The following is a 25,727-nucleotide window of genomic DNA, read 5'->3' as shown; positions in this document are numbered from 1 at the left end:
GTGGCATGTCTGGGGCTCTGACCCGGAGCATCCATTTGATTCTTTGGTTTTCTGGTACGCTTGTCTGAGCTCCTTAAGTTTCACACTGCAATGTGTTGCATCCCTGATGTAGCCTCTGTCCCTCATGGCATCTGAGATTTTTTGAAATGTTTTGGCATTTTGTCTTTTGGAACGTAGTTCTGATAGCACGGATTCCTCTCCCCATACAGCGATCAGATCCAGTACCTCCCATTCGGTCCATGCTGGAGCTCTTTTTCAATTCTGGGACTGCATGATCACCTGTACTGATGAGCTCGCCTGGCCAAACAGGAAATGAGATTCAAATGTTCCCGGGGCTTTTCCTGTACACCTGGCTAGTGCATCCGAGTTCAGAGTACTGTCCAGAGTGGTCACAATGGTGCACTGTGGAATAGCTCCCGGAGGCCAATACCTTCGAATTGCATCCACACTAACCCTAATTCGAAACGGCGATGTCAATTTCAGCGCTAATCCCGTCGTTGGGGAGGAGTACCGAGATCGATTTTAAGAGCCCTTTATGTCGAAAAAATGGCTTCGTTTTGTGGACAGGTGCAGGGTTAATTCGGATTTAACGCTGCTAAATCCAACATAAACTCGTAGTGTAGACCAGGCCTAAGGGTGCCATAATCTGGCCCTAGATTTGCAAACTAAAAATTACTGAACAGAAAATGTAATTATTCTGTTTTCTTAATTTAGATTATAATGGTAGGCTGAAGGTTGTTACTACTCCATTTAAATCTTCTGATATTGAGAAGACTGTGGTGATTCCTGGCTTTAGCAGCTTCCTGATTGTTGAAGTTCTGGATAATCTGACTGCTTTGGCAGATGCTACCATGCCTGAGAGAGTGCCTTTCAACAGAACCTTTGGGTCAGCCATGTGGTTTGTGTATGACTTTGGCACTACGAATGGAAGAAAATGGAAGATTATAGTAGGCACCTGTAGATACTGGGTACGAGAGCTTGATGATAATCTACCACTGAATGCCATTAAATACTTGGATCTTACCCAAACCTTCAATTTTGGATTCAGAGTAACCCCTGTTGATACAGGTGAGACATTTTGAATTTTGTTTTTATTTCTTGAGCTCTATAGTCTGAACACAAAATGTAAAATAGATATGAGGCTGGTTTGGGTGAATTTTACATGATAATGGCCAGATACTGATTTCAGTTAGATGTAAATTTGGAGTAACTCCAATGAAGACAATGTCCTACATTTCAAGCCCCTGCCACTTGGTGGAATTATAAACTGAAATTATACATGGTTGTTTTTGGACAAAAAGAAATTTTTGAACCATATTCTATTTACCTCCACTCTCTCCTCACACCCAAAGCCAAGCACCTTAGTATGGCCATTGTAACATTTACAACATTTTGACAGATGGTTTTGCTTTGCACTCATGACTGGGTTAATTTTAAAACTTAAAACTTCTTATATGTGAAGGGTTCGGTCCCAGAGACCCCTTGGGACTGTCACCTGATGTGCTAAAATTACCTCTGAGCCTGTTTTCCCTGCCAGCTTGGGACTCCAGAACCCCGCCTTGTGGAACCAGACATGCTAGCCTGCTGCAACACAGACCCAGGGTCCGGGCCACACCCCAAAAGCTGTAGGCTTTAAGTGAAAACAGCTCTGCAGGTTACCTGATTCCAGCACCCAGCTTCCAATAGGATCCAAACCCAAAATAAATCCATTTCACTCTGAATAAAGCTTATACAGGGTAAACTCATAAATTGTCCGCCTTCTATAAAACTGATGGAGAGATATGCACATCTGTTTGCTCCCAAAGGTATTAATCACTTTTTCTGGGTTTACTAATAAACAAAAGTGATTTTATTAAGTATAAAAAAGTAGGATTTAAGTCAGGGGCAGGCAAACTTTTTGGCCTGAGGGCCACATTGGGTTTCCAAAATTGTATGGAGGGCCGGTTAGGGGAGGCTATGTCTCCCCAAACAGCCAGGCATGGCCCAGCCGCCGCCTCCTATCCAATTTCCCCCCCTGTCGGCCCCCCCCAGGACTCCTACCCCCTCCACCACCCCTTGTCCCCGACCACCCTGGACCCCCCACACCTGACTGCCCCCTGCCACCCAATCCAACCCCCCTTCTCATTCCTGACTTGCCCCCCCGGGATCCCTGCCCCATCCAACCACCCCTTCTCCCTGTCCCCTGACCGCCCGCGGAACCCCTGCCCCTAACTGCCCCCTGCCGCCCCATCCAACCCCACCCTTCCTGGTTGCCCCCCCTCCAGGACCCCTGCCCCCATTCAACCCCCCTGTTCCCCTCTGACCACCCTGACTCCTATCCACACTCCCGGCCCCTGACCACCCCCCAAACTTCCCTGCCCTCTATCCAACTCCCCCGCTCCCTGCCCCCTTACTGTGCTGCCTGGAGCACCAGTGGCCGGTGGCGCTACAGCCGCGCCACCCGGAGCACCGGGTCAGGCCGCGCTCTGCAACCACGCTGCCCAGCCGCCCAGAGCGTTGCACTGGCCGCATGGCTGCAGGGGAGGGAGGGACAGCAGGGGAGGGGCTGGGGGTAGCCTCCCGGGCCAGGAGCTCAGGGACCGGGCAGGAGGGTCCTGTGGGCCGGATGTGGCCCACCTCTGGTTTAAGTGGTTCCAAGTAAGAACAGACAGAACAAAGTAAGTTACCAAGCAAAATAAAGCAAAAACATGCAAGTCTAAGCCTAATACATTAAGAAATTGATTACAGGTAATATCTTGCTCTCAGAGATGTTCCAATAAGCTTCTTTCACAGACTAGACTTCTTCGTAGTCTGGGCCCAATCCTTTCCCCTGGTACAGTCCTTGTTAGTTCCAGCAGACATCTTAGGTGTTAACTAGGGGTTTTCTCATGACTGGCCCTCCCTTTGTCCTGCTCCACCCCTTTTTATAGCTTTGGCACAAGGTGGGAATATTTTGTCTCTCTGAGTCTCCACCCCCTCCTTCTAAATGGAAAAGTACTAGATTTAAGATGGATTTCATTATCAGCTGACATGATCACATGTCCCTGTGAGACCTCATTCTTCATGACCCATGGGCTGGCTCAAATATACACAGGAAGGCTTGCAGGTAAATTAGCCATTTACAACCAATTGTCCTAGTCAATGGGAGCCATCAAGATTCTAAACCACCATTAATGGCCCACACTTTGTATAATTACAATAGGACCTCAGAGTTATACTTCATATTTCAAGATTCAGATACAAGAATGATACATGCATACAACTAGGATGAACACACTCAGCAGATTATAAGCTTTGTAATGATACCTTACAAGAGGCCTTTTGCATAAAGCATATTCCAGTTATATTATATTCACATTCATAAGCATATTTTCATAAAGCAAATGGAGTGCAATGTCACACTATGGACTTAAGGCATGATCCAAATTTCATTAAGTCAATGGCAGTCTTTCCACTGACTTCAGTGAACATTGGATCTGGCCCTCTGTTCTCAGCAAAGACAAGTAGCTTTTGACATGCTTGGAGAAATATGGTTGAAGAAATTTAATGCAAAGGTGAAGCTGATTTTTTTCTTTTAAAATGTGTGTTCATTGATTTTTCAATTACATATAAGCACCAGATGATACCCTGACTTTTGAACCATACTTTTAAAATAGTTGGCCAAATAGATGTATGACTAAATCAAACCAATGGAATAAAATAATAACAGGAAAGAGAACATGAAGTGCCAGGGGCCAGAATGATTAAACACAGTTTTTCATGTAAATAGTACCGTATGGGTGATTTTTCCACTTTTGTATTAATCCCCAGTGTCGCTGGGCCAGGCTTCTCCCCACCTCCAAAATATATGCTGCCATGCCCATTGTCTTGCAAGGAGGCTTACTTTCTTAATAGAAACCATCAAATAAACAGAAAAACAATTTTAATTCAGTCTTTTTTTTCAGGTTGCTGCTCCACCCCTCTCAGGGCCCTCTGTCAGGCTCTCAGTTCTGAGCAGCCTCAGGGCACCAGCCCCTACTTTGTTCCAGGGTACCTACCAGGAGTTAACTGTATTCCAGTTTTCAGAGTAGCAGCTGTGTTAGTTTGTATTCGCAAAAAGAAAAGGAGTACTTGTGGCACCTTAGAGACTAACCAATGTATTTGAGCATAAGCTTTCGTGAGCTACAGCTCACTTCATCAGATGCATTCAGTGGAAAATATAGTGAGGAGATACTTGTGGCACCTTAGAGACTAACCAATTTATTTGAGCATTAGCTCACGAAAGCTTATGCTCAAATAAATTGGTTAGTCTCTAAGATGCCAGAAGTACTCCTTTTCTTTTTTCTGTATTCCAGTGTGGCTCTCCCTCCCCAGGCACAGCCTGTGTCAATCAATCCCTCCTCTTCCTGCCCACTACCAACCCTTTATAGGTACAGGGGTAGCTCAGCCCTCTTTAACTGGGTACATTAGACTCACCTTCTTAGTCCAAGGGAGCTGGGCATAGCCTATCCTCAGGGACTAGCTGCCTTTTGATGCCCAGTAAGAATCAAAGAAAATTAACCATTGATGAGAGTGTTAGAAAATTAGTGTCAGTACTTTAGGACTGGTTCCTGCACATGAAGTAGCTTCAGTCATGTGAAGAGCGTCCTCACATAAATAAAGTTACTTACATATATAAATGTTTGCCAGCTCAAGCCATTAAAAAATAACTATCAGAATCCCCGGTATAGATCTCTCCCATACATGCCTATGTAAGTGAATGGAGTTGCATGGGTGTATTTCATAACAGGATTTGACCCTAAATCTGCAATTCAATCCCAGGTTGAAAATTTTAACCATATGATAATGTGGTTGATGATGTACAAAACAAAGAGCAGCACAGTACCTAGGCAAGGATTTTACATCCTAATTAGGGGTACGTAACATCCGGTGGGATTTTCCAAAGCATTCCGAGAGATATACAGGTCCCATTGGAAAATTTAATGAGACTTGTGCTCCTAAATTACTTAGGTGCTTTTGAAAATCCCATCATAGTGCAATATATTAGCAGAGGATGGTCAAATTTCAAAGTGATGCAGAGTTCTTCCTTTTAACACACACACATTGCATTGATGGATTAATGTTGGTAAGCTTTGTGGCAGAATTCTGTTTTAACAAAGAAATGGAATGAAGAATGATTGTTTGGAAAATAACAAGAAGCATGATATTCTAAGCATAAGAGGTGGCATGGAAAAAGGTGCAAAGGCCAAGGTGGGTGAAGCATACCAAAGTTGCATTGCTGAGGGTAACGATATTGGTGAGAAATGAGAGCTGAGATACAGGCCAGCATAGAATTGTGCCAGAGCACTGAGAATGAGGGTGAGAAGCTAGATTGTGAGAGGAAGTCTGATTCAAAGAGAATGGGAGTGACATGATCGAATGGTGAGACAGGAAGATAATTTTAAAAAGCAGCCCAGACTGGAAAGAGTGGGATGAGATGCAGGGAGGCCAGAGAGGAAAAAGTCAGGAAATTCTGAGATATGGTTCCCACAAAAATCTGCACTCATCTGTGTGAGGACACATTACAGTAACAGGTTAGTTGACCTGTTCGGCCAAATTAAGAAGCAACTCCTAATGTTGAGGAAGAGAACATACAGAGCTGTGAGTAGGGGATAACTCTTCCCTGTTCACTCCATATGGACACAAATCTCTTCCCTTTGAGTGGAGCATTAGGTGGCAACTCCGAGTTCAAACTTTGAGTCTTGGGCTTAATTGTTCCTCAATTGAGTTTTCCTATAGTAAGGGAGCACGTGGCTTCAAGTAATTATGATCTTCATTTCTGTGCTTGATTTCACAGACTATCCAGTCTTTCACATGCCACTAATGAAGCTAGTAGTTGGAAATCCATCCCTATTTAAAGTGAAGACAAACGATTACTGGGATGACACTGATAGTTACACGATGAAATTCTCTGTCACTAACAGTTTTTTCAAACAAGTAAGAGTAGACCAGTAGTGAGTAACATACTGGCTCCTACAATAGTATCTTTCATTTTTTATTTAGCAGAGTTTTGATAAAGGGGGACAGAGCAGATGATTATACATTGAGAGAATTTACACTTATGAAGTGACTGGGTCATGAAGAATATCTTTGTTAAAGGACTTTGCTATGAAACATTTTCAACATTTTATCAAAATTTTGTGAATATCTATTTTCTGTTGACCCTCAGTCCTTGTGTGAAGTTCTCATACATGTCACTGTGAGTTCCACCTATGGAATGGCAATGGAATGGAATCTATCTATCTAGTATATATAATATAAAATTACTTCAAAGTGCAGTATTCATTTTCACTTGTTTGTTCTTCCTTGCATCTCTGCCCACAGTGTACTTTGTTATTCATTCATATTATTCATTATCAATACAGTTTATTTTCTAACTTCCTCAGGGCAGAGACCTTGTTATCCTAGTTGTCTGTTTGTGGGTCTACATGAGCATATTGCCTATGAGGTGTGAAAGATTAATGGAGATCAGAATGTAGGCTTTAGGACCGATTAATATCAGTGTGAATGCCCCATGGGGAAGTGACACTGCCATGCCAGAGCATGGAAATCTTAGATTAATGATGGGAGAGTAACCCATCAGGTTTCACCTTGACACTCGCTTTTTTTCCTTTCCGTGTGTTTGGTGTTGGGGTAAAGGCAGTATTTGTCAGGTAATGTGGAGCAACTCAAGAAAAACTTACCCCTTTGTAAAGTTTTTTTTATTCTTTCACTGCCCCTTCCATTGCTGTGGGCTCTTTCACAAGCACAACAAAAGCACGTTAAAATAAAATCAGCACTAGTGAGATAATGACTTGTCTACACAAGTTCATATGCTATATGTACCCACATTAATTCTGTTAATCAGAACAACCCCTCTTTTATCATGTCATAATCCTAACTCACCCCTTTCCCCAAAGTATCCTGGTTCAAAAAGAATGGCCTTTACAGCATGTCCGGAAAATTAACAAGCGTGGGCTGTGGTAGATTAAGTGGGAGAGTGAATTCCTGAGTCAAGGACGCCTCACAGAGCATGTCCTGTCATCCCCCACCATTCCCCTTCCTGTCTAAAACAGATAGCTTGAGTACCCTGCTGATCACAACCATAGTCCTTTTACATGTAGAGAGAGGCAGCTGTTGTGATAATTAAACATATACATGTATCACAATTGTGAGCTCAACTGTGAGAAGTGAGGGCAAGTTCATAAACTGTCACAATAAGCTATACAAATATTGATGGGAAAGGTGCAAAAGGGAGACAAACTGAATTAGTCCAAACAAAAAGGCCTACTGATCTACGTCAGGGACTTTATTAAGATCATGCATGGTAACCAAGAGAAGTGTGGAACCAGAAATCAATTAACCAAAATCGTGTGTCATAAATTAGTCCTATTGGACAAAATAATGAGGGGATGGACTATTTCACCTGTCATCCCTTTTGGGGTTCTTCAAAAAAAATAAGATTGAGGGAGGGAATTCAGATGGACGGAAGTGAACACAGTAATTGATGACTGCACAACTGTACCAGTAACTGTAATTGCACAACTTCCTGGTGCAACTACTGGAAGAACCAACCAGGGGCCGGTCTCCTCTTGACCTGCTGCTTACAAACAGGGAAGAATCAGTAAGGGAAGGAGAAGTGGATGGCAACCTGGGCAGCAGTGACCATGAGATGGTTGAGTTCAGGATCTTTACAAAAGGAAGAAAGGAGAGTAGCAAAATACGAACCCTGGACTTCAGAAAAGCAGAGTTTCTCCCTTAGGGAACTGATAGGCAGGATCCCCTGGGAGACTAATATGAGGGGGAAAGGAGTCCAGGAAAGCTAGCTGTATTTTAAAGAAGCCTTATTGAGGGCACAGGAACAAATCATCCAGACATGCAGAAAGAATAGTAAATGTGGCAGGCAACCAGCTTGGCTTAACAGGGAAATCTTCGGTGAGCTTAAACACAAAAAGGAAGCTTACAAGAAGTGGAAACTTGGACAGATGAGAAGGGAGGAGTATTAGAATATTGCTCGAGCATGCAGGGGTGTAATTAGGAAGGCCAAAACACAACTGGAGTTGCAGCTAGCAAGGGATATGAAGGGTAACAAGAAGGGTTTCTACAGGTATGTTGGCAACAAGAAGGTGGTCAGGGAAAGTGTGGGACCCTTACTGAATGGGGGAGGCAACCTAGTGACAGGTAATGTGGAAAAAGCTGAAGTACTCAATCATTTTTTTTGCCTCTGTCTTCATAGACAAGGTCAACTCCCACACTGCTGTCCTGGCCAACACAGTATGGGGAGGAGGTGAACAGCCCTCAATGGTGAAAGAACAGGTTAAGGACTATTTAGAAAAGCTGGACATGCACAAGTCCACATCTATTGCATCCGAGAGTGCTGAGGGAATTGGCTGATATGATTGAAGAGCCATTGGCCATTATCTTTGAAAACTCATGGCGATCGGGGGAGGTCCTGGACATTTGGGAAAAGGCAAATATAGTGCCCATCTTTAAAAAAGGGAAGAAGGAGAACCCGGGAAACTACAGACCAGTCAACCTCACTTCAGTCCCTGGAAAAATCATGGAGCAGGTCCTCAAGAAAACCATTTTCAAGCACTTGAGGAGAGGAAGGTGATCAGGAACAGTCAACATGGATTCACCAAGGGAAAGTCATGCCTGACCAACCTGATTGCCTTCTATGATGAGATATCTGGCTCTCTGGATATGGGGAAAGCAGTGGACATGATATATCTTGACTTTAGCAAAACTTTTGATACGGTCTCCCACAGTATTCTTGCCAGCAAGTTAAAAAAGTATGGATTGGATTAATGTACTATAAGGTGGATAGAAAGCTGGCTACATTGTCGGGCTCAACGGGTAGTGACCAATGGCTCGATGTCTAGTTGGCAGCTGAGTACACCAGGGGTCGGTCCTCGGGCCTGTTTTGTTCAACATCTTTATTAATGATCTGGATGATGGGATGGATTGCACCCTCAGCAAGTTTGCAGATGACACTAAGCTTGGGGAAGAGGTAAATACTTGGAGGGTATGGATAGGGTCCAGAGTGACCTAGACAAATTGGAGGATTGGGCCAAAAGAAATCTGATGAGGTTCAACAAGGACAAGTGCAGAGTACTGCACTTAGGACGGAAGAATCCCATGCAAGCTACAGGCTGGGGAACGACTGGCTAAGCAGCAGTTCCTGCAGAAAAGGACCTGGGGATTACGGTGGATGAGAAGCTAGCTATGAGTCAGCAGTGTGCCCTTGTTGCCAAGAAGGCTAATGGCATATTGGGTTGCATTAGTAGGAGCATTGCCAGCAGATCGAGGGAAGTTGTTATCCCTCTCTATTTGGCACTGGTGAGGCCACATATGGAGTATTACGTCCAGGTTTGGGCCCCCCACTACAGAAAGGATGTGGAGAAATTGGAGAGAGTCCAGCGGAGGGCAGCGAAAATTATCAGGGGGCTGGGGCACATGACTTATGAGGGGAGGCTGAGGGAACTGAGCTTGTTTGGTCTGCAGAAGAGGAGAATGAGGGGGGATTTGATAGCAGCCTTCAACTACCTGAAGGAGGGTTCCAAAGAGGATGGAGCTCTGCTGTTCTCAGTGGTGGCAGATGACAGAACAAGTAACAGTGGTCTCAAGTTGCAGTGGGGGAGGCCTAGGCTGGCTATTAGGAAAAACTATTTCATTAGAAGGGTGGTGAAGCACTGAAATGGGTTACCTAGAGAGGGGGTGGAATCTCCATCCTTAGAGGTTTTTAAGGCCTGGTTTCACAAAGCCCTCTCTGGGATGATTTAGTAGGTGTTGGTCCTGCTCTGAGCAGGGGGTTGGACTAGCTGACCTCCTGAGGTCTCTTCCAACCCTAATCTTCTATAATTCTATGAAAGAGGAAGGAGTGAGCTTTCACCATCATGGGTGCTATCCCCACCATCTCCTGGAATCTAGCGTGACACCATTGTGCTTTTGTCAGCCTGATCTTGAGATGTCCTGGCCAGACTGGGCCAGAGAGAGGGACCCAGATGACAAAACCACTTCCACCGGCTTTGGCTAAATCTTTTCATTAATTTCATCTCTCTTCTTTTTCTTCTCTTGAATAAGCATTTGGTTTAGCCAGTTGGGACTATATATTTTGCAACATTGCTATAAGCTTTTGTCTAGAAAGGCAGTTAAAAGCAATATCCTACATTGTCCAGTACTGGAACAAGTATGCCAGGTCTCCAAGTGGCTGATGAGATTGTTTATTCAGCAGTGTGGTTGCAAGTGAGATTCAACACCAGGGACAGAAGCTGCATTTTCCATCTTTACTGTTATTTTCTCTTCCTTCTTGTGTGTGTTTGTCATGTTTTGTCTCCTAGGAAAGGGGTTTGGACTTTAACAACAGCTCCAGCCCATCACAACTAAGTTCTTCTCTTTTCTCCAAAAGAACAATTTATTACCATCTTTAATTCCATCTAAGAGACTGTCAGACAAAGGTGGTGGGGGTCCTTCTAAAGATTCTCCCCCACTAAAGGGAAAGGGAACAAGGGATGTTGTTAAAAGGAAACCTTTATTTAATGCTTTACATTTCAAATGCTTTAACTATTTTCCCTTCTGTTTCTGTATTTTTAATAAAAGGTTAAAAAGGATTTGTAATGTGTTTGCCCTGGTACTAAGCAGGCTGAGGTCTCTGTATACCAAATCCCGAACCTTGTTTAAAACTGTTTAATGTTGAACGGTGAATGGGTCATGTTAACAACTTTGACTTTTTGGCCCCATATATTCCATCTAAATTAATACAAAAGTCTCCAGAAAAATGGTATCAAGTCATATAGGTTAAAATCATCCCTTTGAACTCCACCCAGCAAACCAGTCAGAACAAATTATGAAGCACTGCTGTGTCTAATGGTACAGACCATTTCTGAAGAAGACTGTATGAGCTATAGGCCATTTCTAGCTTTATTTTCTATGTTCACTGTAATGCAGGGATGGGCAAACTTTTTGGCCCGAGGGCCACATCTGGGTATGGAAATTGTATGGCAGGCCATGAATGCTCACGAAATCGAGGGTTGGGGTGTCGGTGGGGTGAGGGCTCTGGGGTGGGCCTGGGGATGGGGGTTCAGGAGGGTGCTCTGGGCTAGGACCAAGGGGTTCAGAGGGCAGGAGGGGGATCAGGGCTGGGGCAGGGGTTGGGGCATGGGAGGGGGTCAGGGGTACAGGTTCTGGGAGGTGCTTACCTCAAACAGCTCCCAGAAGCAGTAGCATGTCCCCCCTCTGGCTCCTACACAGAGGCACAGCCAGGCTGCTCTGTGCACTGTCCCATCCACAGGCACCACCCCTGCAGCTCCCATTGGCTGTGGTTCTCAGCCAATGGGAGCTCCAGGGGCGGCACTTGGGTTGGGGGCAGCATGTGGGCGCTCCTGGCTGCCCTGTGCATAGGAGCCGGAGCAAGCCCGGATCCCAGTCCCTGACAGGAGCTACAGGGCCAGATTAAAACATCTGGAGGGCTGAATGTGGGCCCTGGGCCACAGTTGGCCCACCCCTGTTGCAATGGTATATTGTATATGTTTTGGATGTACTCATTTATTTTTACCATATGAACTTCCACAGGGTAAATCTTCAATAGCTGTTGTTCTCACAAAAGCATCACTTGTTTGTGGTGTGTCAACAATTGTCTTAACACTGAAGAGTGGCTGTTCGTACAGTAAATCAATGCACTACATTTCTCCAGTTTCAATCTCTGCCCAGAATTGGCTTCATGGGGACCCAAAAGACCCATATGGTTTCAAACTCTTAAAACAGTTGCCGGTAAGAAAGATAAGTAGTAAGCAAATTTATATCCAAAGGGAGTAATGTTCAGCTTCCCATTTTGTGAAACCACTTGTGAGACACTGATTTCACAAGAAAAAGTGGATGCATGCTTATTTGCGCACAAAAGTTGAGGAAGTGAATAAATAAACGGGTGTCAACATATTTTTGTAGATAATTTAGTTGTGCACAAAAATGTGTGTGTAAAATTAGAGTCCAGGGCTTGAAAGTTGGATCCAAAAATATTATATTTTGTTACAAATATGCCATCAATATTTAGTATGTTTAGGCTGAGTAAATCAAAATGTTTGTAGAGTCCAAGGCCAGAAGGGACCACTGTGATCATCAAGTCTCAATTCCTGTATAACAGGCCATAGAACTCCTCCAAAATAATTACTATTGAACTCAGGCATATCTTTTTATAAAACATCCAAATTTGATTTAAAAATTGCCAGTCATGGAGAATTCACCATGACCCTTGATAAGATGTTCCAATGGTTAATTAATCTCACTTCAAAAACGTTTACGCCTTATTTCCAGTCCGACTTTGTCTAGCTTCAATGTCCAGCTGTTGAATCATGTAAAACCTTTGTCTGCTAGACTGAAGAGCCCATTTTCAAATATTTATTCACCATGTAGATACTTACAGACTATGATCAAGTCATCCTTAACCTTCTCTTTGTTAAGCTAAATATATTGAACTCCTTGAAGCTACCGCTGTAAGGCATGTTTTCTAATCCCTTGATCATTCTCATGGCTCTTCTCTGAACCCTCTCCAATTTATCAATGTCCCTCTTGAATTGTGGACACTAGAACTGGAGACAGTATTCCTGCAGTGATCACACCAGTGCCAAACACAGAGGTAAAATAACCTCTTTACTCTTACTTGAGATTCCCATGTTTATGCATACCAGGATTGTATTAGCCTTTTTGGCTATAGCATCACCTTGGAGACACGTTTGGCTGATTGTCCACCATGACCCCCATATATTTTCAGAGTGACTGCTTCCTAGGATGGAGTCCCCCATCTTGTATGTCCAACATCCATTGTTCCTAGATGTATACATTCACATTTAACCATATTAAAACTCATATTGTTTGCTTGCACTTAGTTTACCACATGATCCAGGTTGCTCTGTAGCAGTGACCTGTCCTCTTCATTATTTACCACTCCCCCAATCTCTCTGTCATCTGCAAATTTTATCAGTGATGATTTTGTTTTCTTCCAGGTCATTGATAAAAATGTTAAACAGCATAGGGCCAAGAACTGATTCCTGAGGGGCCCCACTATACATCCATTTCATTATGGTTCCCCATTTACCATTACATTTTGAGATCTATCAATCAGCCAATTTTTAATCCTTTTAATGTGTGCCTTGTTAATTTTATATCATTCTGTTCTTTTTAAACAAAGAATCACATGGTATCATCTCAAATGTTTTGCAGAAATCTAAGTATATTTCATCTACAAAACTAGCTTTATCAATCAAACTTGTAATCTCATTTTTTTTAAAAAAATCAAATTAGTTTGAAAAGATCTGTTTTCCATAAACCCGTGTTGATTTGCATTAATTATATTACCCTCCTTTAATTCTTTATCAGTGAAGTCCTGTATCAACCACTCCTTTATCTTGCCTTGGACTGATGTCAGACTGGTTTCCGAGTAGCAGCCGTGTTAGTCTGTATTCGCAAAAAGAAAAGGAGTACTAGTGGCACCTTAGAGACTAACCAACTTATTTGAGCATGATGTCAGACTGACAGGCTTATAATTATCCAGGTCATCCCATTTACACTTTTTAAATATTGGGATAATGTTAGCTTTCTTCTGACACTTTCCCAGTGTTCCAAAACTTACTGAAAATCAACATTCACAGTCCAGGAAGTTCCCCCATCAGGTCTTTTAAAACTCTTCAGTGCAAGTTGTCAGCTGATTTTAAAATGTCTAACTCTAATAGCTGCTGTCTAACATCTTTCTGAGATGCTAGTGGAATGGAAATAGTATCATCATTATCATCATCATCATTATATGATGACAATATCATCTGCTTTCCCCAAATTCAGAACAGAAATATATATTGAATCCTTCTGTCTTTTGTGCATTATTATTAATAATTGTATCATTTCCATCTAATAATGGACTAATACCATTGTTAGGTTTCCTTTTGTTAAGTTTTTTTGCTAAAAAAAACTTACTATATTATTGTCTTTAACTCTGCTGGCCATAAATTTCTCCTTGTGTCCCTTGGCTTCCCTTATCAATTTTCTACAAGTCTTAGATTCTGATTTATATTTATTACTGTTGACTTCCTTTTTCTTCCATTTGTTATATATATCAGCTTGGAGGAAGAATTTAATCAGAAAAAACAACGATAATTGGGAATTGCTTAATATATAATTGTTCTTAAACAATTTCCAATTATCATTGTTTTTTCTGATGAAATTCTTCCTCCCAGCTGATTTGGTTCATAATTATTTTCAGCTTTGTGAAACTGCTCCTTTTTGAGCACCAAGTCTTACTGATTTGGACTTTTTTTCTGTTGCATATTGCAAATATGATCAAGTTATGATCACTTGTACCTAAGCTTCCATTAATTTTTAGTTCTGTAATCAATCCCTGTTTATCTGTCAAGATGAGGGCTAACATAGAATTCCCCCATGTTGTATGCAGCACTGTTTGAGTTAAGCAATTCTCATCTATAATATTTAGAAATTCAAAGGATGTTTTAGTACTGGTAGCATGAGACTCAAATTGAAGTTCCCCATGAAACTCACATCTTTTTTTCCAGACACTTCGTAGATAGGCACTACAGGAGTAGGTCATCCTGTTCTCTAGTGTGATCTGGTGGTCTGAAGCAGACACCAATTAGTATCCTATCTTGTGCATTATCATCTGCTAGGACATTGATCTCTAAGCATTCAAGAGCATTTTTTTTCCAAGTTGTCAGTGACTTGGAAACAGGTAATGCCATTTTTGGCATACAGAACCACTCCCTTCCCCTTTTGCCCACTCAGTGTTTTCTAAATAGGTTATAATCATTGCTTTTAACATTCCAGTCATGCAGATCCTCTCACTACATGTTAATTTATGATTTCAAGGCTTCTACTTTCCTCCAGAATATTTTGTTTTTTCTCAAGATTCCTAAACCCCACAGATACAGGAGCTCTGAAATGGGATTGGAAGCAGGGAGAGGGGCAAGACAGAGAACCAAGTCACTGAGTTATGGTATTATTAACTTGACCACTGAATACTTCTTTCTTAACATTGGTTATCTTATACACATCGCCAATTCATATGACTGAATGGTTCATTTTCTAACATGGCTTTTTAATCATGTGAAATATTCTAGATCAGACTTAATATTGGACAATTCTGTAATATCTTAATTGTATTTAAGATACAAAGTATACAAAACTTTGCACATTGTTAGACCCATATTTCAAACATAGATGCCTAAATAAGACAACCAAATCCCTTACGAGGATCAGCATATAGACATGTCAAATGTGTGTGTGTGTCAATTTGAACGTTCAAATATAGGATCTGAATGTTCCATTTAGATGCCCATGTTTGAAAATTGAGTCCACTTGGTTTATAATTCATTTTATTAAACATTTATAATACATATATTTTAAGGAGATAGATACTTTTCCATTTGGGACAACAGTGGACATGGAAATGTGATAAAAATAAATGAACAGGTCTGTTTTGTGTCCTTAGTGGTATTAATACCATATGCATTTCTTCTACCAGTTATTCTGATGTTAAGAAACTCTTGTATCATCCTTTTGACTACATCTGAATGTATATTTATTCCGTATCCATCTCTCTTCTGTTGTATTATACACAGGTAAACTACAGGCCTCCATCTAAACTGGGAATAGCTCTTCCACTCACTGATAACTTTTATAATGCTGACCCCAGCAAACCTAGAATGAGAGATTATTTTGCAGGATCAAAAGTAAGTCTTCTGTAATCATTTCACTGCTGCTGAATGTTCTGGGATCATGCGTGCTATCAATACTGTTCATTTTGTACATTCTGTTCAGTTTTCTATCAGTCACTTTAAATAATCAATACTACAAAAGATCAAAGAGAGGTAAGTTTACAGACAGGACAGTTAGTGATATGCCAGCTTCATCTTTTTCATCTTGCTCAGGGTAAAATCTTCTTTCCTATATACCGGATCTACAGCAGGGCTTGTGGAGCATTATAGCACCACTAACATACTTTGATGGAAACTGCGGTGTACAACTGTGGATTCTGCAACAATAGAGAGGAAGGACAGTGGGAACTGAATGGCACTAGACCTGCTGGACATTTTTTAAATGGAAAATGTCAATTCCTCAGAAGCATATCCATTTTGATTAAACTTTTGTTGGGAAGGTTTTTCAGATCCAGGATGGAAGTTCTGATGAAAAATGAGGTGAGGTGAATGGAGGAAGAGACCCATCCCAGAGTAACCAGGTGTTTGGGGCACTCACATAGAATGTGGTTCAAGTCCCCGCTCTGCCTGCTTTGGAACAGGGACATGTGAGTGCCCAGTTACTGGTCCGTTGGATATTGTAGGGTGGGAATGGGGGTCTCTCTCTCTCTCGATGACAGGTCTGGTCAGTTTCACAGCTACTATTCAATGGTGAGCAGAAGTGAAACTGACAAGGATCATGTCTATTTCAGTAGCCACTACCAGATCTTCCAGCATCCCCAGCTTCACTACAGTAGGGGATTCTAGGGAATAAATTTTGTTTTGGAAACACTACTCTCTTCTTCAAGTGGTTGCACAGATGTATTCCACTCAGGTGTGCATGCGTCCAGCACACCAAAAAGGGAGAACTTTGCTGAGCAGTACCTGTCAGGCGGCACATGCACCTCACACCTCCTTTTGGTCCTTCTCAAAGCTATTTAAGGGTGACACTCCCCACAGCTTGAGTCATAGCATTCAGCATGGTCACATTTTGGTGTCTCAGTGGCTTCTTTGTGAATGCTAAATAGTTATAGATAATAGTAGTAGTACTCTTACTAGTTAGTTAGTTAGTGTGATGCTGGTAGCACTGGTGCCAGCTCTTGCCAAGGCTCTAGGTGCCAGCTGAGCACTGACAAATTCATAGCTGGAATCCAGACCAACTTACGTGTGTGTTAGCATTATTCAAGACGGGTGTTAAATTTGTAAGGCTGTGTTTAGACTCTAAAATGCTTGTTAATTGCTTCATGCATTAATCTTGTAATGTTTGTATCCCATACTATAAATTAGGGCTGTCGATTTAATCAGTTAACTCACACGATTAACTCAAAATAATTAATCGCGATTAATTATTTTGAGTTAATCACACTGTTAAACAATAGAATGCCAATTGAAATTTATTAAATATTTTTGGATGTTTCTCCACATTTTCCAATATATTGATTTCAAGTACAACACAGTATACAAAGTTGACAGTGCTCACTTATATTATTTTTTTATTACAAATATTTGCACTGTAAAAATGGCAAACAAAAGAAATAGTATTTTTCATACACCTCATACAAGTATTGTAGTGCAATCTCTTTATCGTGTAAGTGCAATTTATATATGTAGATTTTTTTTGTTATATAACTACATTCAAAAACGAAACAATGCAAAACTTTAGACCCTATAACTCCACCCAGTCCTACTGCTTGTTCAGCCAATTACTCAGACAAACAAGTTTGTTTACATTTATGGGAGATAATGCTGCAACACTCTGATGCAGAAACTACAGAATCCAAACCACCAAAAAAGAAAATCAACCTTCTGCAGGTGGCATCTGACTCAGATGATGAAAATGAACTTGCTTTGGTCTGCACTGCTTTGGGTGATTATTTCTTTTAGGGCTAACCCAAGTTGTTCCTAGGATGTCTTTGCTTTTGTTTCCTAGCTCCAGCCCTGGAAGAGTTAAAACAGCAAAGTAAAGAAAAATGTCCTGTTATCTTTCCCTCTTCTGTGGGCTTATTGAGCAGCTTCAGATTTGCTCTGCTTCTCTGTCTCTGGCTCTCCTTTAATATAAGCATTCAGCTGTGGTGGTTTCTTCTGCAGCGTCAGGACTGCCTGAACTGATCTCAGATTGTGCTCTGTTGTTGGTGATGCCTTCAGCACTGCTTAAAAATCAGTGTGCAGAGGCAAAATCAGTCCCTTTTATTGGTACAAAGAGATCCCTTTGGCATTGATGGCAATGTTGCCTTGTGCAGTTTCAGTGCGGACCAGATCTGCAGGTTCAATGCTAACATTCGTTCCAGTGCCAACTGTTTGTGCAGCCTCAGTATCCCTACCGGTACTCAAGGTGCTGGTTACCATACCATCTTCAATACCAGTGTGGCCCACGTTTTGAACCTCAGTCAAGTTTGGGCGCTTGCTGACTCCACAGGGGCGACTCCTCTCTTGTCATCAGACTATTTGGAAGATTCCTTGCGTTCGAGCTCAAGGTCCTCTACTGCCTCTCTCTGTCCTCCAAGTACCAATCTTGAAAGTCTTTGAGGCCTCCAGGGAATCACTATTGTTACCGGAACCAGCACCATTCCCACAGTAGGGGTAGGGGCTTGGGCCCCATGTGGCTCCCCTGAGTTCCCACCAGACTCCACTTCAAGTTTTTTATAATGTCTTTCTCTTGTTTTCCCCTTTTAAGCTCCTCCCTTCCAGGCACAGCAAGCCTTACAGGTGTGCCTAGTTAGTGCTGAACAAGCCCAGAAGAGCTCATTAGTCTCCTCTCTACTACAGTGAGGATGACCTTTGGGAAGCTTCTCAATCTTCAGGGACCCGATCCTCTGCTCATTGCAGAGCAAAGTCACTGAACCCTCCTATTGTCCCACTTCCCAACTCAGCTAGACTGGAGACTCATGCTCCCTCTGAGTTATTATAGTCTGAACCAATATTGCAGGAGCAAGTTTTGCCACAGGAGATTCCACTGCTCCTCTTCCTTCCTCACTGGATGATTCCACGTCATATTTGTCTTCTCGTGTTGCTCAAGACTGTAAGTCTTATCAGGATCTGCTGAGGCAAATGTCTACAGCCTTGGGCATTTACACAGAGTTTGTTCAGGAGCATACCCATAAATTGATGGACATTCTCCAATCATTAGCTGCAGGAGCTCTCCCTATAAATGAAGCTCTTTTGAAACACACGAAGCATATGGATAAGCAATATTATGTCCCTAAGCAAGGCTTTGAGAGCTTCTACTCCCATTCCACCCCAAACTTTCTCCTCATAATAGCTGCAAATGGGAGGTTGAGATGAGAGAGATTCAAGCTGATGCCTGAAGATAAGGCGTCCAAAGGGCTAGATTTAATGGGAAGGAATATTTATTCTACCTTGTCATTACAGATGCACATTGGTAATCAGCAGGCACTGTTATTGAAATATGCCTTCCTAAATTGGAACGCCATGTCTAAAATTATAGATAAATTGCCAGAAAACGCCAGTGTTCAAAACTGGCTGGCTTTACAAGAACCAGGATCCAGTCTTTCATGAAAACACCCCAGCTCTACAAGATGTTTCCTCAGTGAATGAATCCACAGTGCCTCTTCCTAATCTGTGTTATACTGAAATAGTCTTTTGTCTCTACTCATAGGCAATGTGATCCCCTGTCTGTTGTAATGTTCCTTTTTACATCTAGGTGGTTTCAATTGTTTACCATTGTCTCTGATGATTTTCCATTGATCATTGGCTAGCAAGGGAGGGGTGAAAGCTCCCACCTGTTTGAATTTGCCTTCACGAAGACATATTATCCCTTGGTAACTAACTTCACTCCAAGACCATAAAGCATACTTTCCATATAGTTACATTTTCCTTAAATATTACCCATACATACTTCTCTCAGTGATTATTGGTCTAGTTACAAGCTATCTGTAAATGCCTTGCAGGTTATCCCTATGGATAAATGCTCTTCTAGACGTGTTTGGTCTAGTAAGTTTGTCAGGCCTGAGATGAGAGTTCTTTTCAAAGAAGAGAGGATTCTTTGCCAAGGCCCCTCAATGGGCCACATCTTCACAAAGGATATTGGCTCATTCGACAAGAAACCAAGTGGCTTCAGTCGTGGTTGTTAGTGACATTTCCATATTGGACATTTGCTGGGTCACTACCTGGTCTTCTGTGCATACCTTTACCAAACACTACACTATGCTACCCTATTATGACTGCATCTAGGCTAGATACAAATTTTGGAAAGTCAGTTCTGCAGTTGCTGTTTAAATAGTCTCTGAGTCCCACCCCCTTCTGTTACTGCTTGTGAGTCAAGTGAGCAAAATACATGTCTGCAACTCAGTTAGTTACTGGACTGTAACTGTTCTTTGAGATGTGGATGCAGATGGGTATTCCATGGCATATTCTCTCTCCCTTCCAGTGCGAAGGAACTGAGGAGGGTCAGGGTAGTTCCATTCTTAAATAGCCTTGGGAGAGGCCAGAAAAAGGCATGAGAGCACATGCACAAAGTTCTCTGTCTTCAGCACACTGGGAATGTGCACATCTGAGTGGAATGCACATCTGCCCCCACATCTCTAAGAACAACAGTTATGGCTCAGGTAAGTAACTCATTTTTTCAATGTTTCTGAAACAAAATATCACAGGATTTCAGTTTTGTGAAAAATTTTTGGCTTTTTGTCCTAGTATAGAACAAAAATTTTTTTCCCCAAACTCAAAAACATTTAAAAGATTTAAATTCTGCTTCCTGACCAGCTCTAGTTCATATATTGTAACATAAAAGTCAAAATGATATGGTTAAGATGAAATTAAACATTAATTAAATATTTTTGGAATATTGCATTTCAGGGAAAATTCTGAGTTTTTGATTTTTTTCAAAACCATATGAGATGGAACCATATTTTGCAACCTCAGAATTTCCCACAGAATTGAAATTCTGAATTTTGACCTTCTCTAATACCCAGATTGGTCTCCAGCAAATGACACATTTACAATTTAGATCTCTCCAATAAATCCAGATAAGTAATTGCATTTGTTTACCCATGTTCTTTCTTTTAAAAAAAACAAACAAAAAAAAAGTTTTCAGAATGTAGGTAAGAAAGTGAGTTAAACTGTTTTTATGTCCCATCTACAGAATTCTGGAGCCTACAAGCAGTGTGCTAACAAGTCAACTCGAGCAGAATGTAACTGCGATGACAACAAGAAACTTTCCTCTTTTGTTGCTTTCTCAGATTGCAAGGAGAAGGTGAGAACTGTAACAAGACAAGCTTGAAAATAAATGTTTATTAAGACTGAATTCTGCCCTTAGCTATGTCTAGGCAACCCTCCTGACTTTAGTAAGAATTGTATGGATGAAACAGGGGCAAAAAATCTGACTCTTAAGGAGACATCCCAGCTCATCATTGTAGGTATGTGAGTGTGGAAGAGCTGACTCTCTGTTAACACTCCCCCTCCTAGCTGGGCATGATGTAGCAGCTCTTTCTGCTCTAGTGCTCCCCTGCCAACAGTCATTCTGGTCCTGTGGTGGTCTCATCTCACAATTCACGCTCTGGCCAAGTTACATTTTAATTGCACCCCTTCTGGTGTAACAAAAGTACAACTGAAAGTCCAAAATGGTTGTAATACAAATTATCCTTTTGCCCCCTCTTGGGCTACTATTTAGCTCTTTCTTGAGGCTCCATCTTCGGCTCTACCCTGGGCTAAACAGTCCTTGGATCAGGATTGTACATGCCTTCTTCAGGGCTGATTGGAGAACTCAAGCCCACCTTCAACTCTGTGTTCTGGCCTAGAGGACCCTGTCTTAAGTACCTAGGTCTTCTTCAGCCATTCTGCTATTTCCCTGGGCCACATCCTATCTCTGATTCCCACTGTGCTGCTTCCCAGCAGCCTGGGTGTAACACAGCCTCTCCTCTGTTTAACCAGGCCTCTAGCTTTTCTCTAGGCCCTCCCAGCTTCTCCTTTCTCTGCTTGAGCACCGCTCCTTCAGGACTCCTCTGTGCCGTGCTGCCTTTACAGGGTCCACCGCTGGGATTAATTCCATCCGTGTAGATTTTTCCATCTGCTTTCCCCATGCCCTTTCCAGACAGAGGGAACTCACTACCTTTTCTCTCCTGGTTTCTCTGTCTGAGATCCTCCCTGCTAGCTTTCAGTTCCTTCTTTTATCTACTTATCCCCAGCTTGGTCTAATAACAAATCAACTCTGACAGATCCTCCAGGGTGCATCAGGGTGGGCTAATTGAGCTCTCAGACCCGTTAACCTTTGTTCATCTGAATGGGATAGACACCCCCATAAAGGTGAGGCTTCAATGTTTAATGAGTGAATTAAAGAAGCAACACAATCTTATTTTAAATTTAACTAAATAGTAATATGCAACTTCAATTTTAGGCTTTGAGGATGAAGTATCCAGTTTCAAGACTTCCAGTCCATTTCAGAGTTGACAGTGAGAATGAATATATACCACTGGTATCTCCTTTTTTTGTAACAGTCACAGAGGTTAACCATAGGACAAACTGGGAAGTTGCAGGTATGGATAGAGGATTTGCAGAGAAGCTTTTTGATAACAGACAAGACTAAGAACAAATGTTAAGATCTGTAAAAAATCTCTCTAAATGGGCATTTCTGCTGGAAGTTTACCTTTTCTTTCTCATCTATTTTCTTAATGGATCCAGGCAAGGACTCCTGCTTAGACCCTGATGTATGTACCAGATCTGTCTCAGTGGTCAAGTAGGACAGCAGAGGGTTATGATACTGAGCATTGTCTGATTTCTCTCAGCCAAGACGTTCCACTGTTAAAAAGACAGGGTAAAAGATGCAAGAGGAAAATATAAAACCCCAGCCAGGCTGGTTTGCTGGTTCTTTCCACTTGTTTACCATTGACTTAAATGGGAGCAGGATTCAACCCCCTAACATTTAAAATGTCTCATAGGACCCAATTGGGCAGTCTCCTTCCACAGACACATTGAAGACTATGGGAGTTTTACTTGAACAAGGTACTGCAGGGTTGGAGCTATTGAATTTTTGGTCCAATAGAAGTCAATGGCAAAATTCACACTGACGTCAATGAGACCAGGATTTCACCCATGGATCTTCAAATTTAAATATTATGCAAGCTGTTCAAGGCAGGGACGCTGTCTTTATGTGTATTTGTACTGTGCCTAGTCCAATGGGTCCTTACTCTGATTTGGTTCTCTGAGAGCGATTGTAATCAAATAAAAAATACCTTCATAATATTAGAACAGAAGGATTTAAATTTGTCCAAATTAGGACCCAGAGTATAATCAACCATATATGCTGCCTAGGTTAATCCATTACCATTTCTAAAAGAAACAATTGAACAAAATCGCCGTAAATCATTTCTGTTTGGGCCATATATAGTAGCAAAATACCTGGGAACCAACCTTCTGAGCATTGATTAAGAACTGTTGTATATAAATAATAAAATAATGCTCCTGCAAGAATATTATTCCCTTTCCCTTGTTTTCTGTTATTTCTCTTGCTTTCCTACTTCACTATGATTTGTTGTTATTCATTGGAGTATCAATATAATTTATTTTCTAACCTCCTCAGGGCAGGAACCATATTTTTCTCTTTATCTGTCAAGAAGCATGTATTCCTAATGAGCAACAAAAATATTAATATTATTCATTAAAATTGAGGCACCATATTATAAATTAAAAGAAATTGAGAGAAATATTAGGTGACTCAGCTTACACTCAACTCTCTGGCATTTCTTCTTGCTTGTCTGTAACAATGTATGTAAGAATCTCTCCAGAGGCACTGTTGGAAGTGGTGAGCTCCAGGGAGGAGGGTGTAAAAGGAGGAGGTGCAGTCACATGACATATGGGACTACGGACAGACTTCTGCACAGAAGGGGGTATAGAGGTGATGAGGAGGATACAAAGGGGTGGTAAGGAGAGAGGCTTGGGTGAGTGAGGGAGGGAGCATGAGGAGATGCAGGAGGGAGTGGAGCTGGATAGGGCCTAACAGGTGAAGAGAAGTCTGACCTTGATGCAGGAGTGTCAGCGAGGGCAGTGCAGGGATCTAAAAAAAATGAGTGGCATGAGCAGAGTGGCAAGGGAAGAAGGTAATTTTAGCAGCAGCATTTTAGCTAAGCTGAGGGGAGCAAGAGGAGAGGCACTGAGGCCAGAGAGGAGAGGGCTGCAGGAGTCAAATGAAGAGATGACCAAGGCAGGGAGCAGAGGTTGAGGGGTGGGAATGGAGAACAGAGAGGATTTAATAGCAGCCTAGCCCTAGGTGACATGATGGAGTAAAAGGCAACATGGAGATTGCAAGTCTGAGTGGTGGGGAGATCAGGGACAGACTGAGGAGCAGGAGGGGCTCAAAGTAGCAGGAACTGTCTGTAATGAATCTTATTTTCCTATCTCCTGTTGGCCTAGAATCATAGAATATCAGGATTGGAAAGGACCTCAGGAGGTCATCTAGTTCTACCCCCTGCTCAAAGCAGGACCAATCCCCAAACAATTTTTGCCCCAGATCCCTAAATGGCCCCCTCAAGGATTGAACTCACAATCTGGGTTTAGCAGGCCAATGCTGAAACCACTGAGCTATCCCTTCCCCCACCTACATGGATGGCAGGGTGGATTCCCTCAGGCCTGGAAAGCACGTTGGGATCCTCAGAGGGTGGTGCTCTACGAGGCCAGGACATTCAGGTTCAAGACAGAGATTGCATTCCTGCCACTCCCACACCTGCTTCAGCAGACAATCCTGCTGGGTCCTTAGAAATCACATAAACTTTGGTTTCAAGGGTTGTGGTGCCGCATAGCCAATCAATTCCAACATTTCAGGGAATGCTGTAGCCATCAGAGGGAAGAACCCTATTGATTTTGGTGAAAATCAGAAAACCTGAAAGCCTGATTTCCACTGTGTAAGTGAGAGAAAAATTCACCCCTCAGAGTTCCCATTTGGTGCTGCAGGTAGAGGAATCTTTATGGTGGCACACATATCCTAGCAGTTTAATATGCTGCTCTTATTCGGTATACAGCTTAGCCTATATAAGCAATAAAGTGTATAACTGTCATAAATATAAAGGAAAGGGTAACCACCTTTCTGTATACAGTGCTATACAGTCCCTTCTGGCCAGAGGCAAAATCCTTTCACCTGTAAAGGGTTAAGAAGCTAAGGTAACCTTACTGGCACCTGACCCAAAATGACCAATGAGGGGACAGGATACTTTCAAGTCTGGAGGTGGGCGGGGGGGGAGGCTTTTGTCTGTCTGTGTGATACCTTTGCCAGGAACAGATCAAGGATACAAGCCCTTCAACTCCTGTAAAGTAATCTAGCTAGAAAATGCGTTAGGTTTTCTTTGTTTTGGCTTGTAAATTCGCTGTGCTGGAGGGAATGTGTATTCCTGTTTTTGTGTCTTTTTGTAACTTAAGGTTTTGCCTAGAGGGATTCTCTATGTTCTGAATCTGACTGCCTGTAAGGTTATCTTCCATTCTAATTTTACAGAGTGTTTCTTTTATCTTAGTTTTGTTCTTCTAATAAAGTTCTGGTTTTTTTAAGAATCTGGTTGGGTTTTTAGGGTCTTAAAAATCCAAGGCTAGTTTGTGCTCATCTTGTTTATTCTCAAGCCTCCCCAGGAAAGGGGGTGTAAGGGCTTGGGGGGATATTTTGGGGGAAGATTTCTGCAAGTGGTCTCTTCCCAGATTCTTTGTTAAATCGCTTGGTGGTGGCAGCATACCAGGTTTTAACCTAAGCTGGTTCCCAAGGCAAGAAAGAAATCTGTGCCTTGGGGAAGTTTTAACCTAAGCTGGTAAGAATAAGCTTAGGGGGTCTTTCATGTGGGTCCCCACATCTGTACTCTAGAGTGGGGAGGGAACCTTGACATGGTGGCAGAGAGGTGGGATCATTTTGAACTAGAGATAATTTTGAACCAAAAGCACAGACTTGAAGAGGTTGTTTTTGTTTTGTTTTTTTAATTGAAAGCAGTTAGTTTTTTCTGTCTCTTTGCCTGGAGGCAGAGGTATTAGTGGTTTTAACAAAAGGATTTTTCTGTAGGCTGGGAACAGCTATCAGAGACAAAGGTATCAGGTTAC

General features: G+C 42.1%; 1 protein-coding gene across 1 annotated transcript in view; it reads left to right on the top strand.

The window, feature by feature from the left end:
* CATSPERB (catsper channel auxiliary subunit beta) overlaps positions 1–25,727 on the top strand; it is a 101,605-nt gene that overhangs the window by 56,711 nt on the left and 19,167 nt on the right. The window contains exons 18-23 of the mRNA XM_073350352.1: positions 715–1,068; positions 5,795–5,934; positions 11,548–11,745; positions 15,594–15,704; positions 20,806–20,916; positions 22,057–22,195. Coding sequence (XP_073206453.1) covers positions 715–1,068; positions 5,795–5,934; positions 11,548–11,745; positions 15,594–15,704; positions 20,806–20,916; positions 22,057–22,195 — 1,053 coding nt within the window. The remainder of the gene's footprint in view (positions 1–714; positions 1,069–5,794; positions 5,935–11,547; positions 11,746–15,593; positions 15,705–20,805; positions 20,917–22,056; positions 22,196–25,727) is intronic.

The sequence above is a fragment of the Lepidochelys kempii genome, chromosome 6 (assembly GCF_965140285.1).
Source record: "Lepidochelys kempii isolate rLepKem1 chromosome 6, rLepKem1.hap1, whole genome shotgun sequence".
Taxonomy (NCBI): domain Eukaryota; kingdom Metazoa; phylum Chordata; order Testudines; family Cheloniidae; genus Lepidochelys; species Lepidochelys kempii.
Note: the sequence above shows the minus strand (reverse complement) of the source record. Positions and strands in the feature narration are given on the sequence as shown.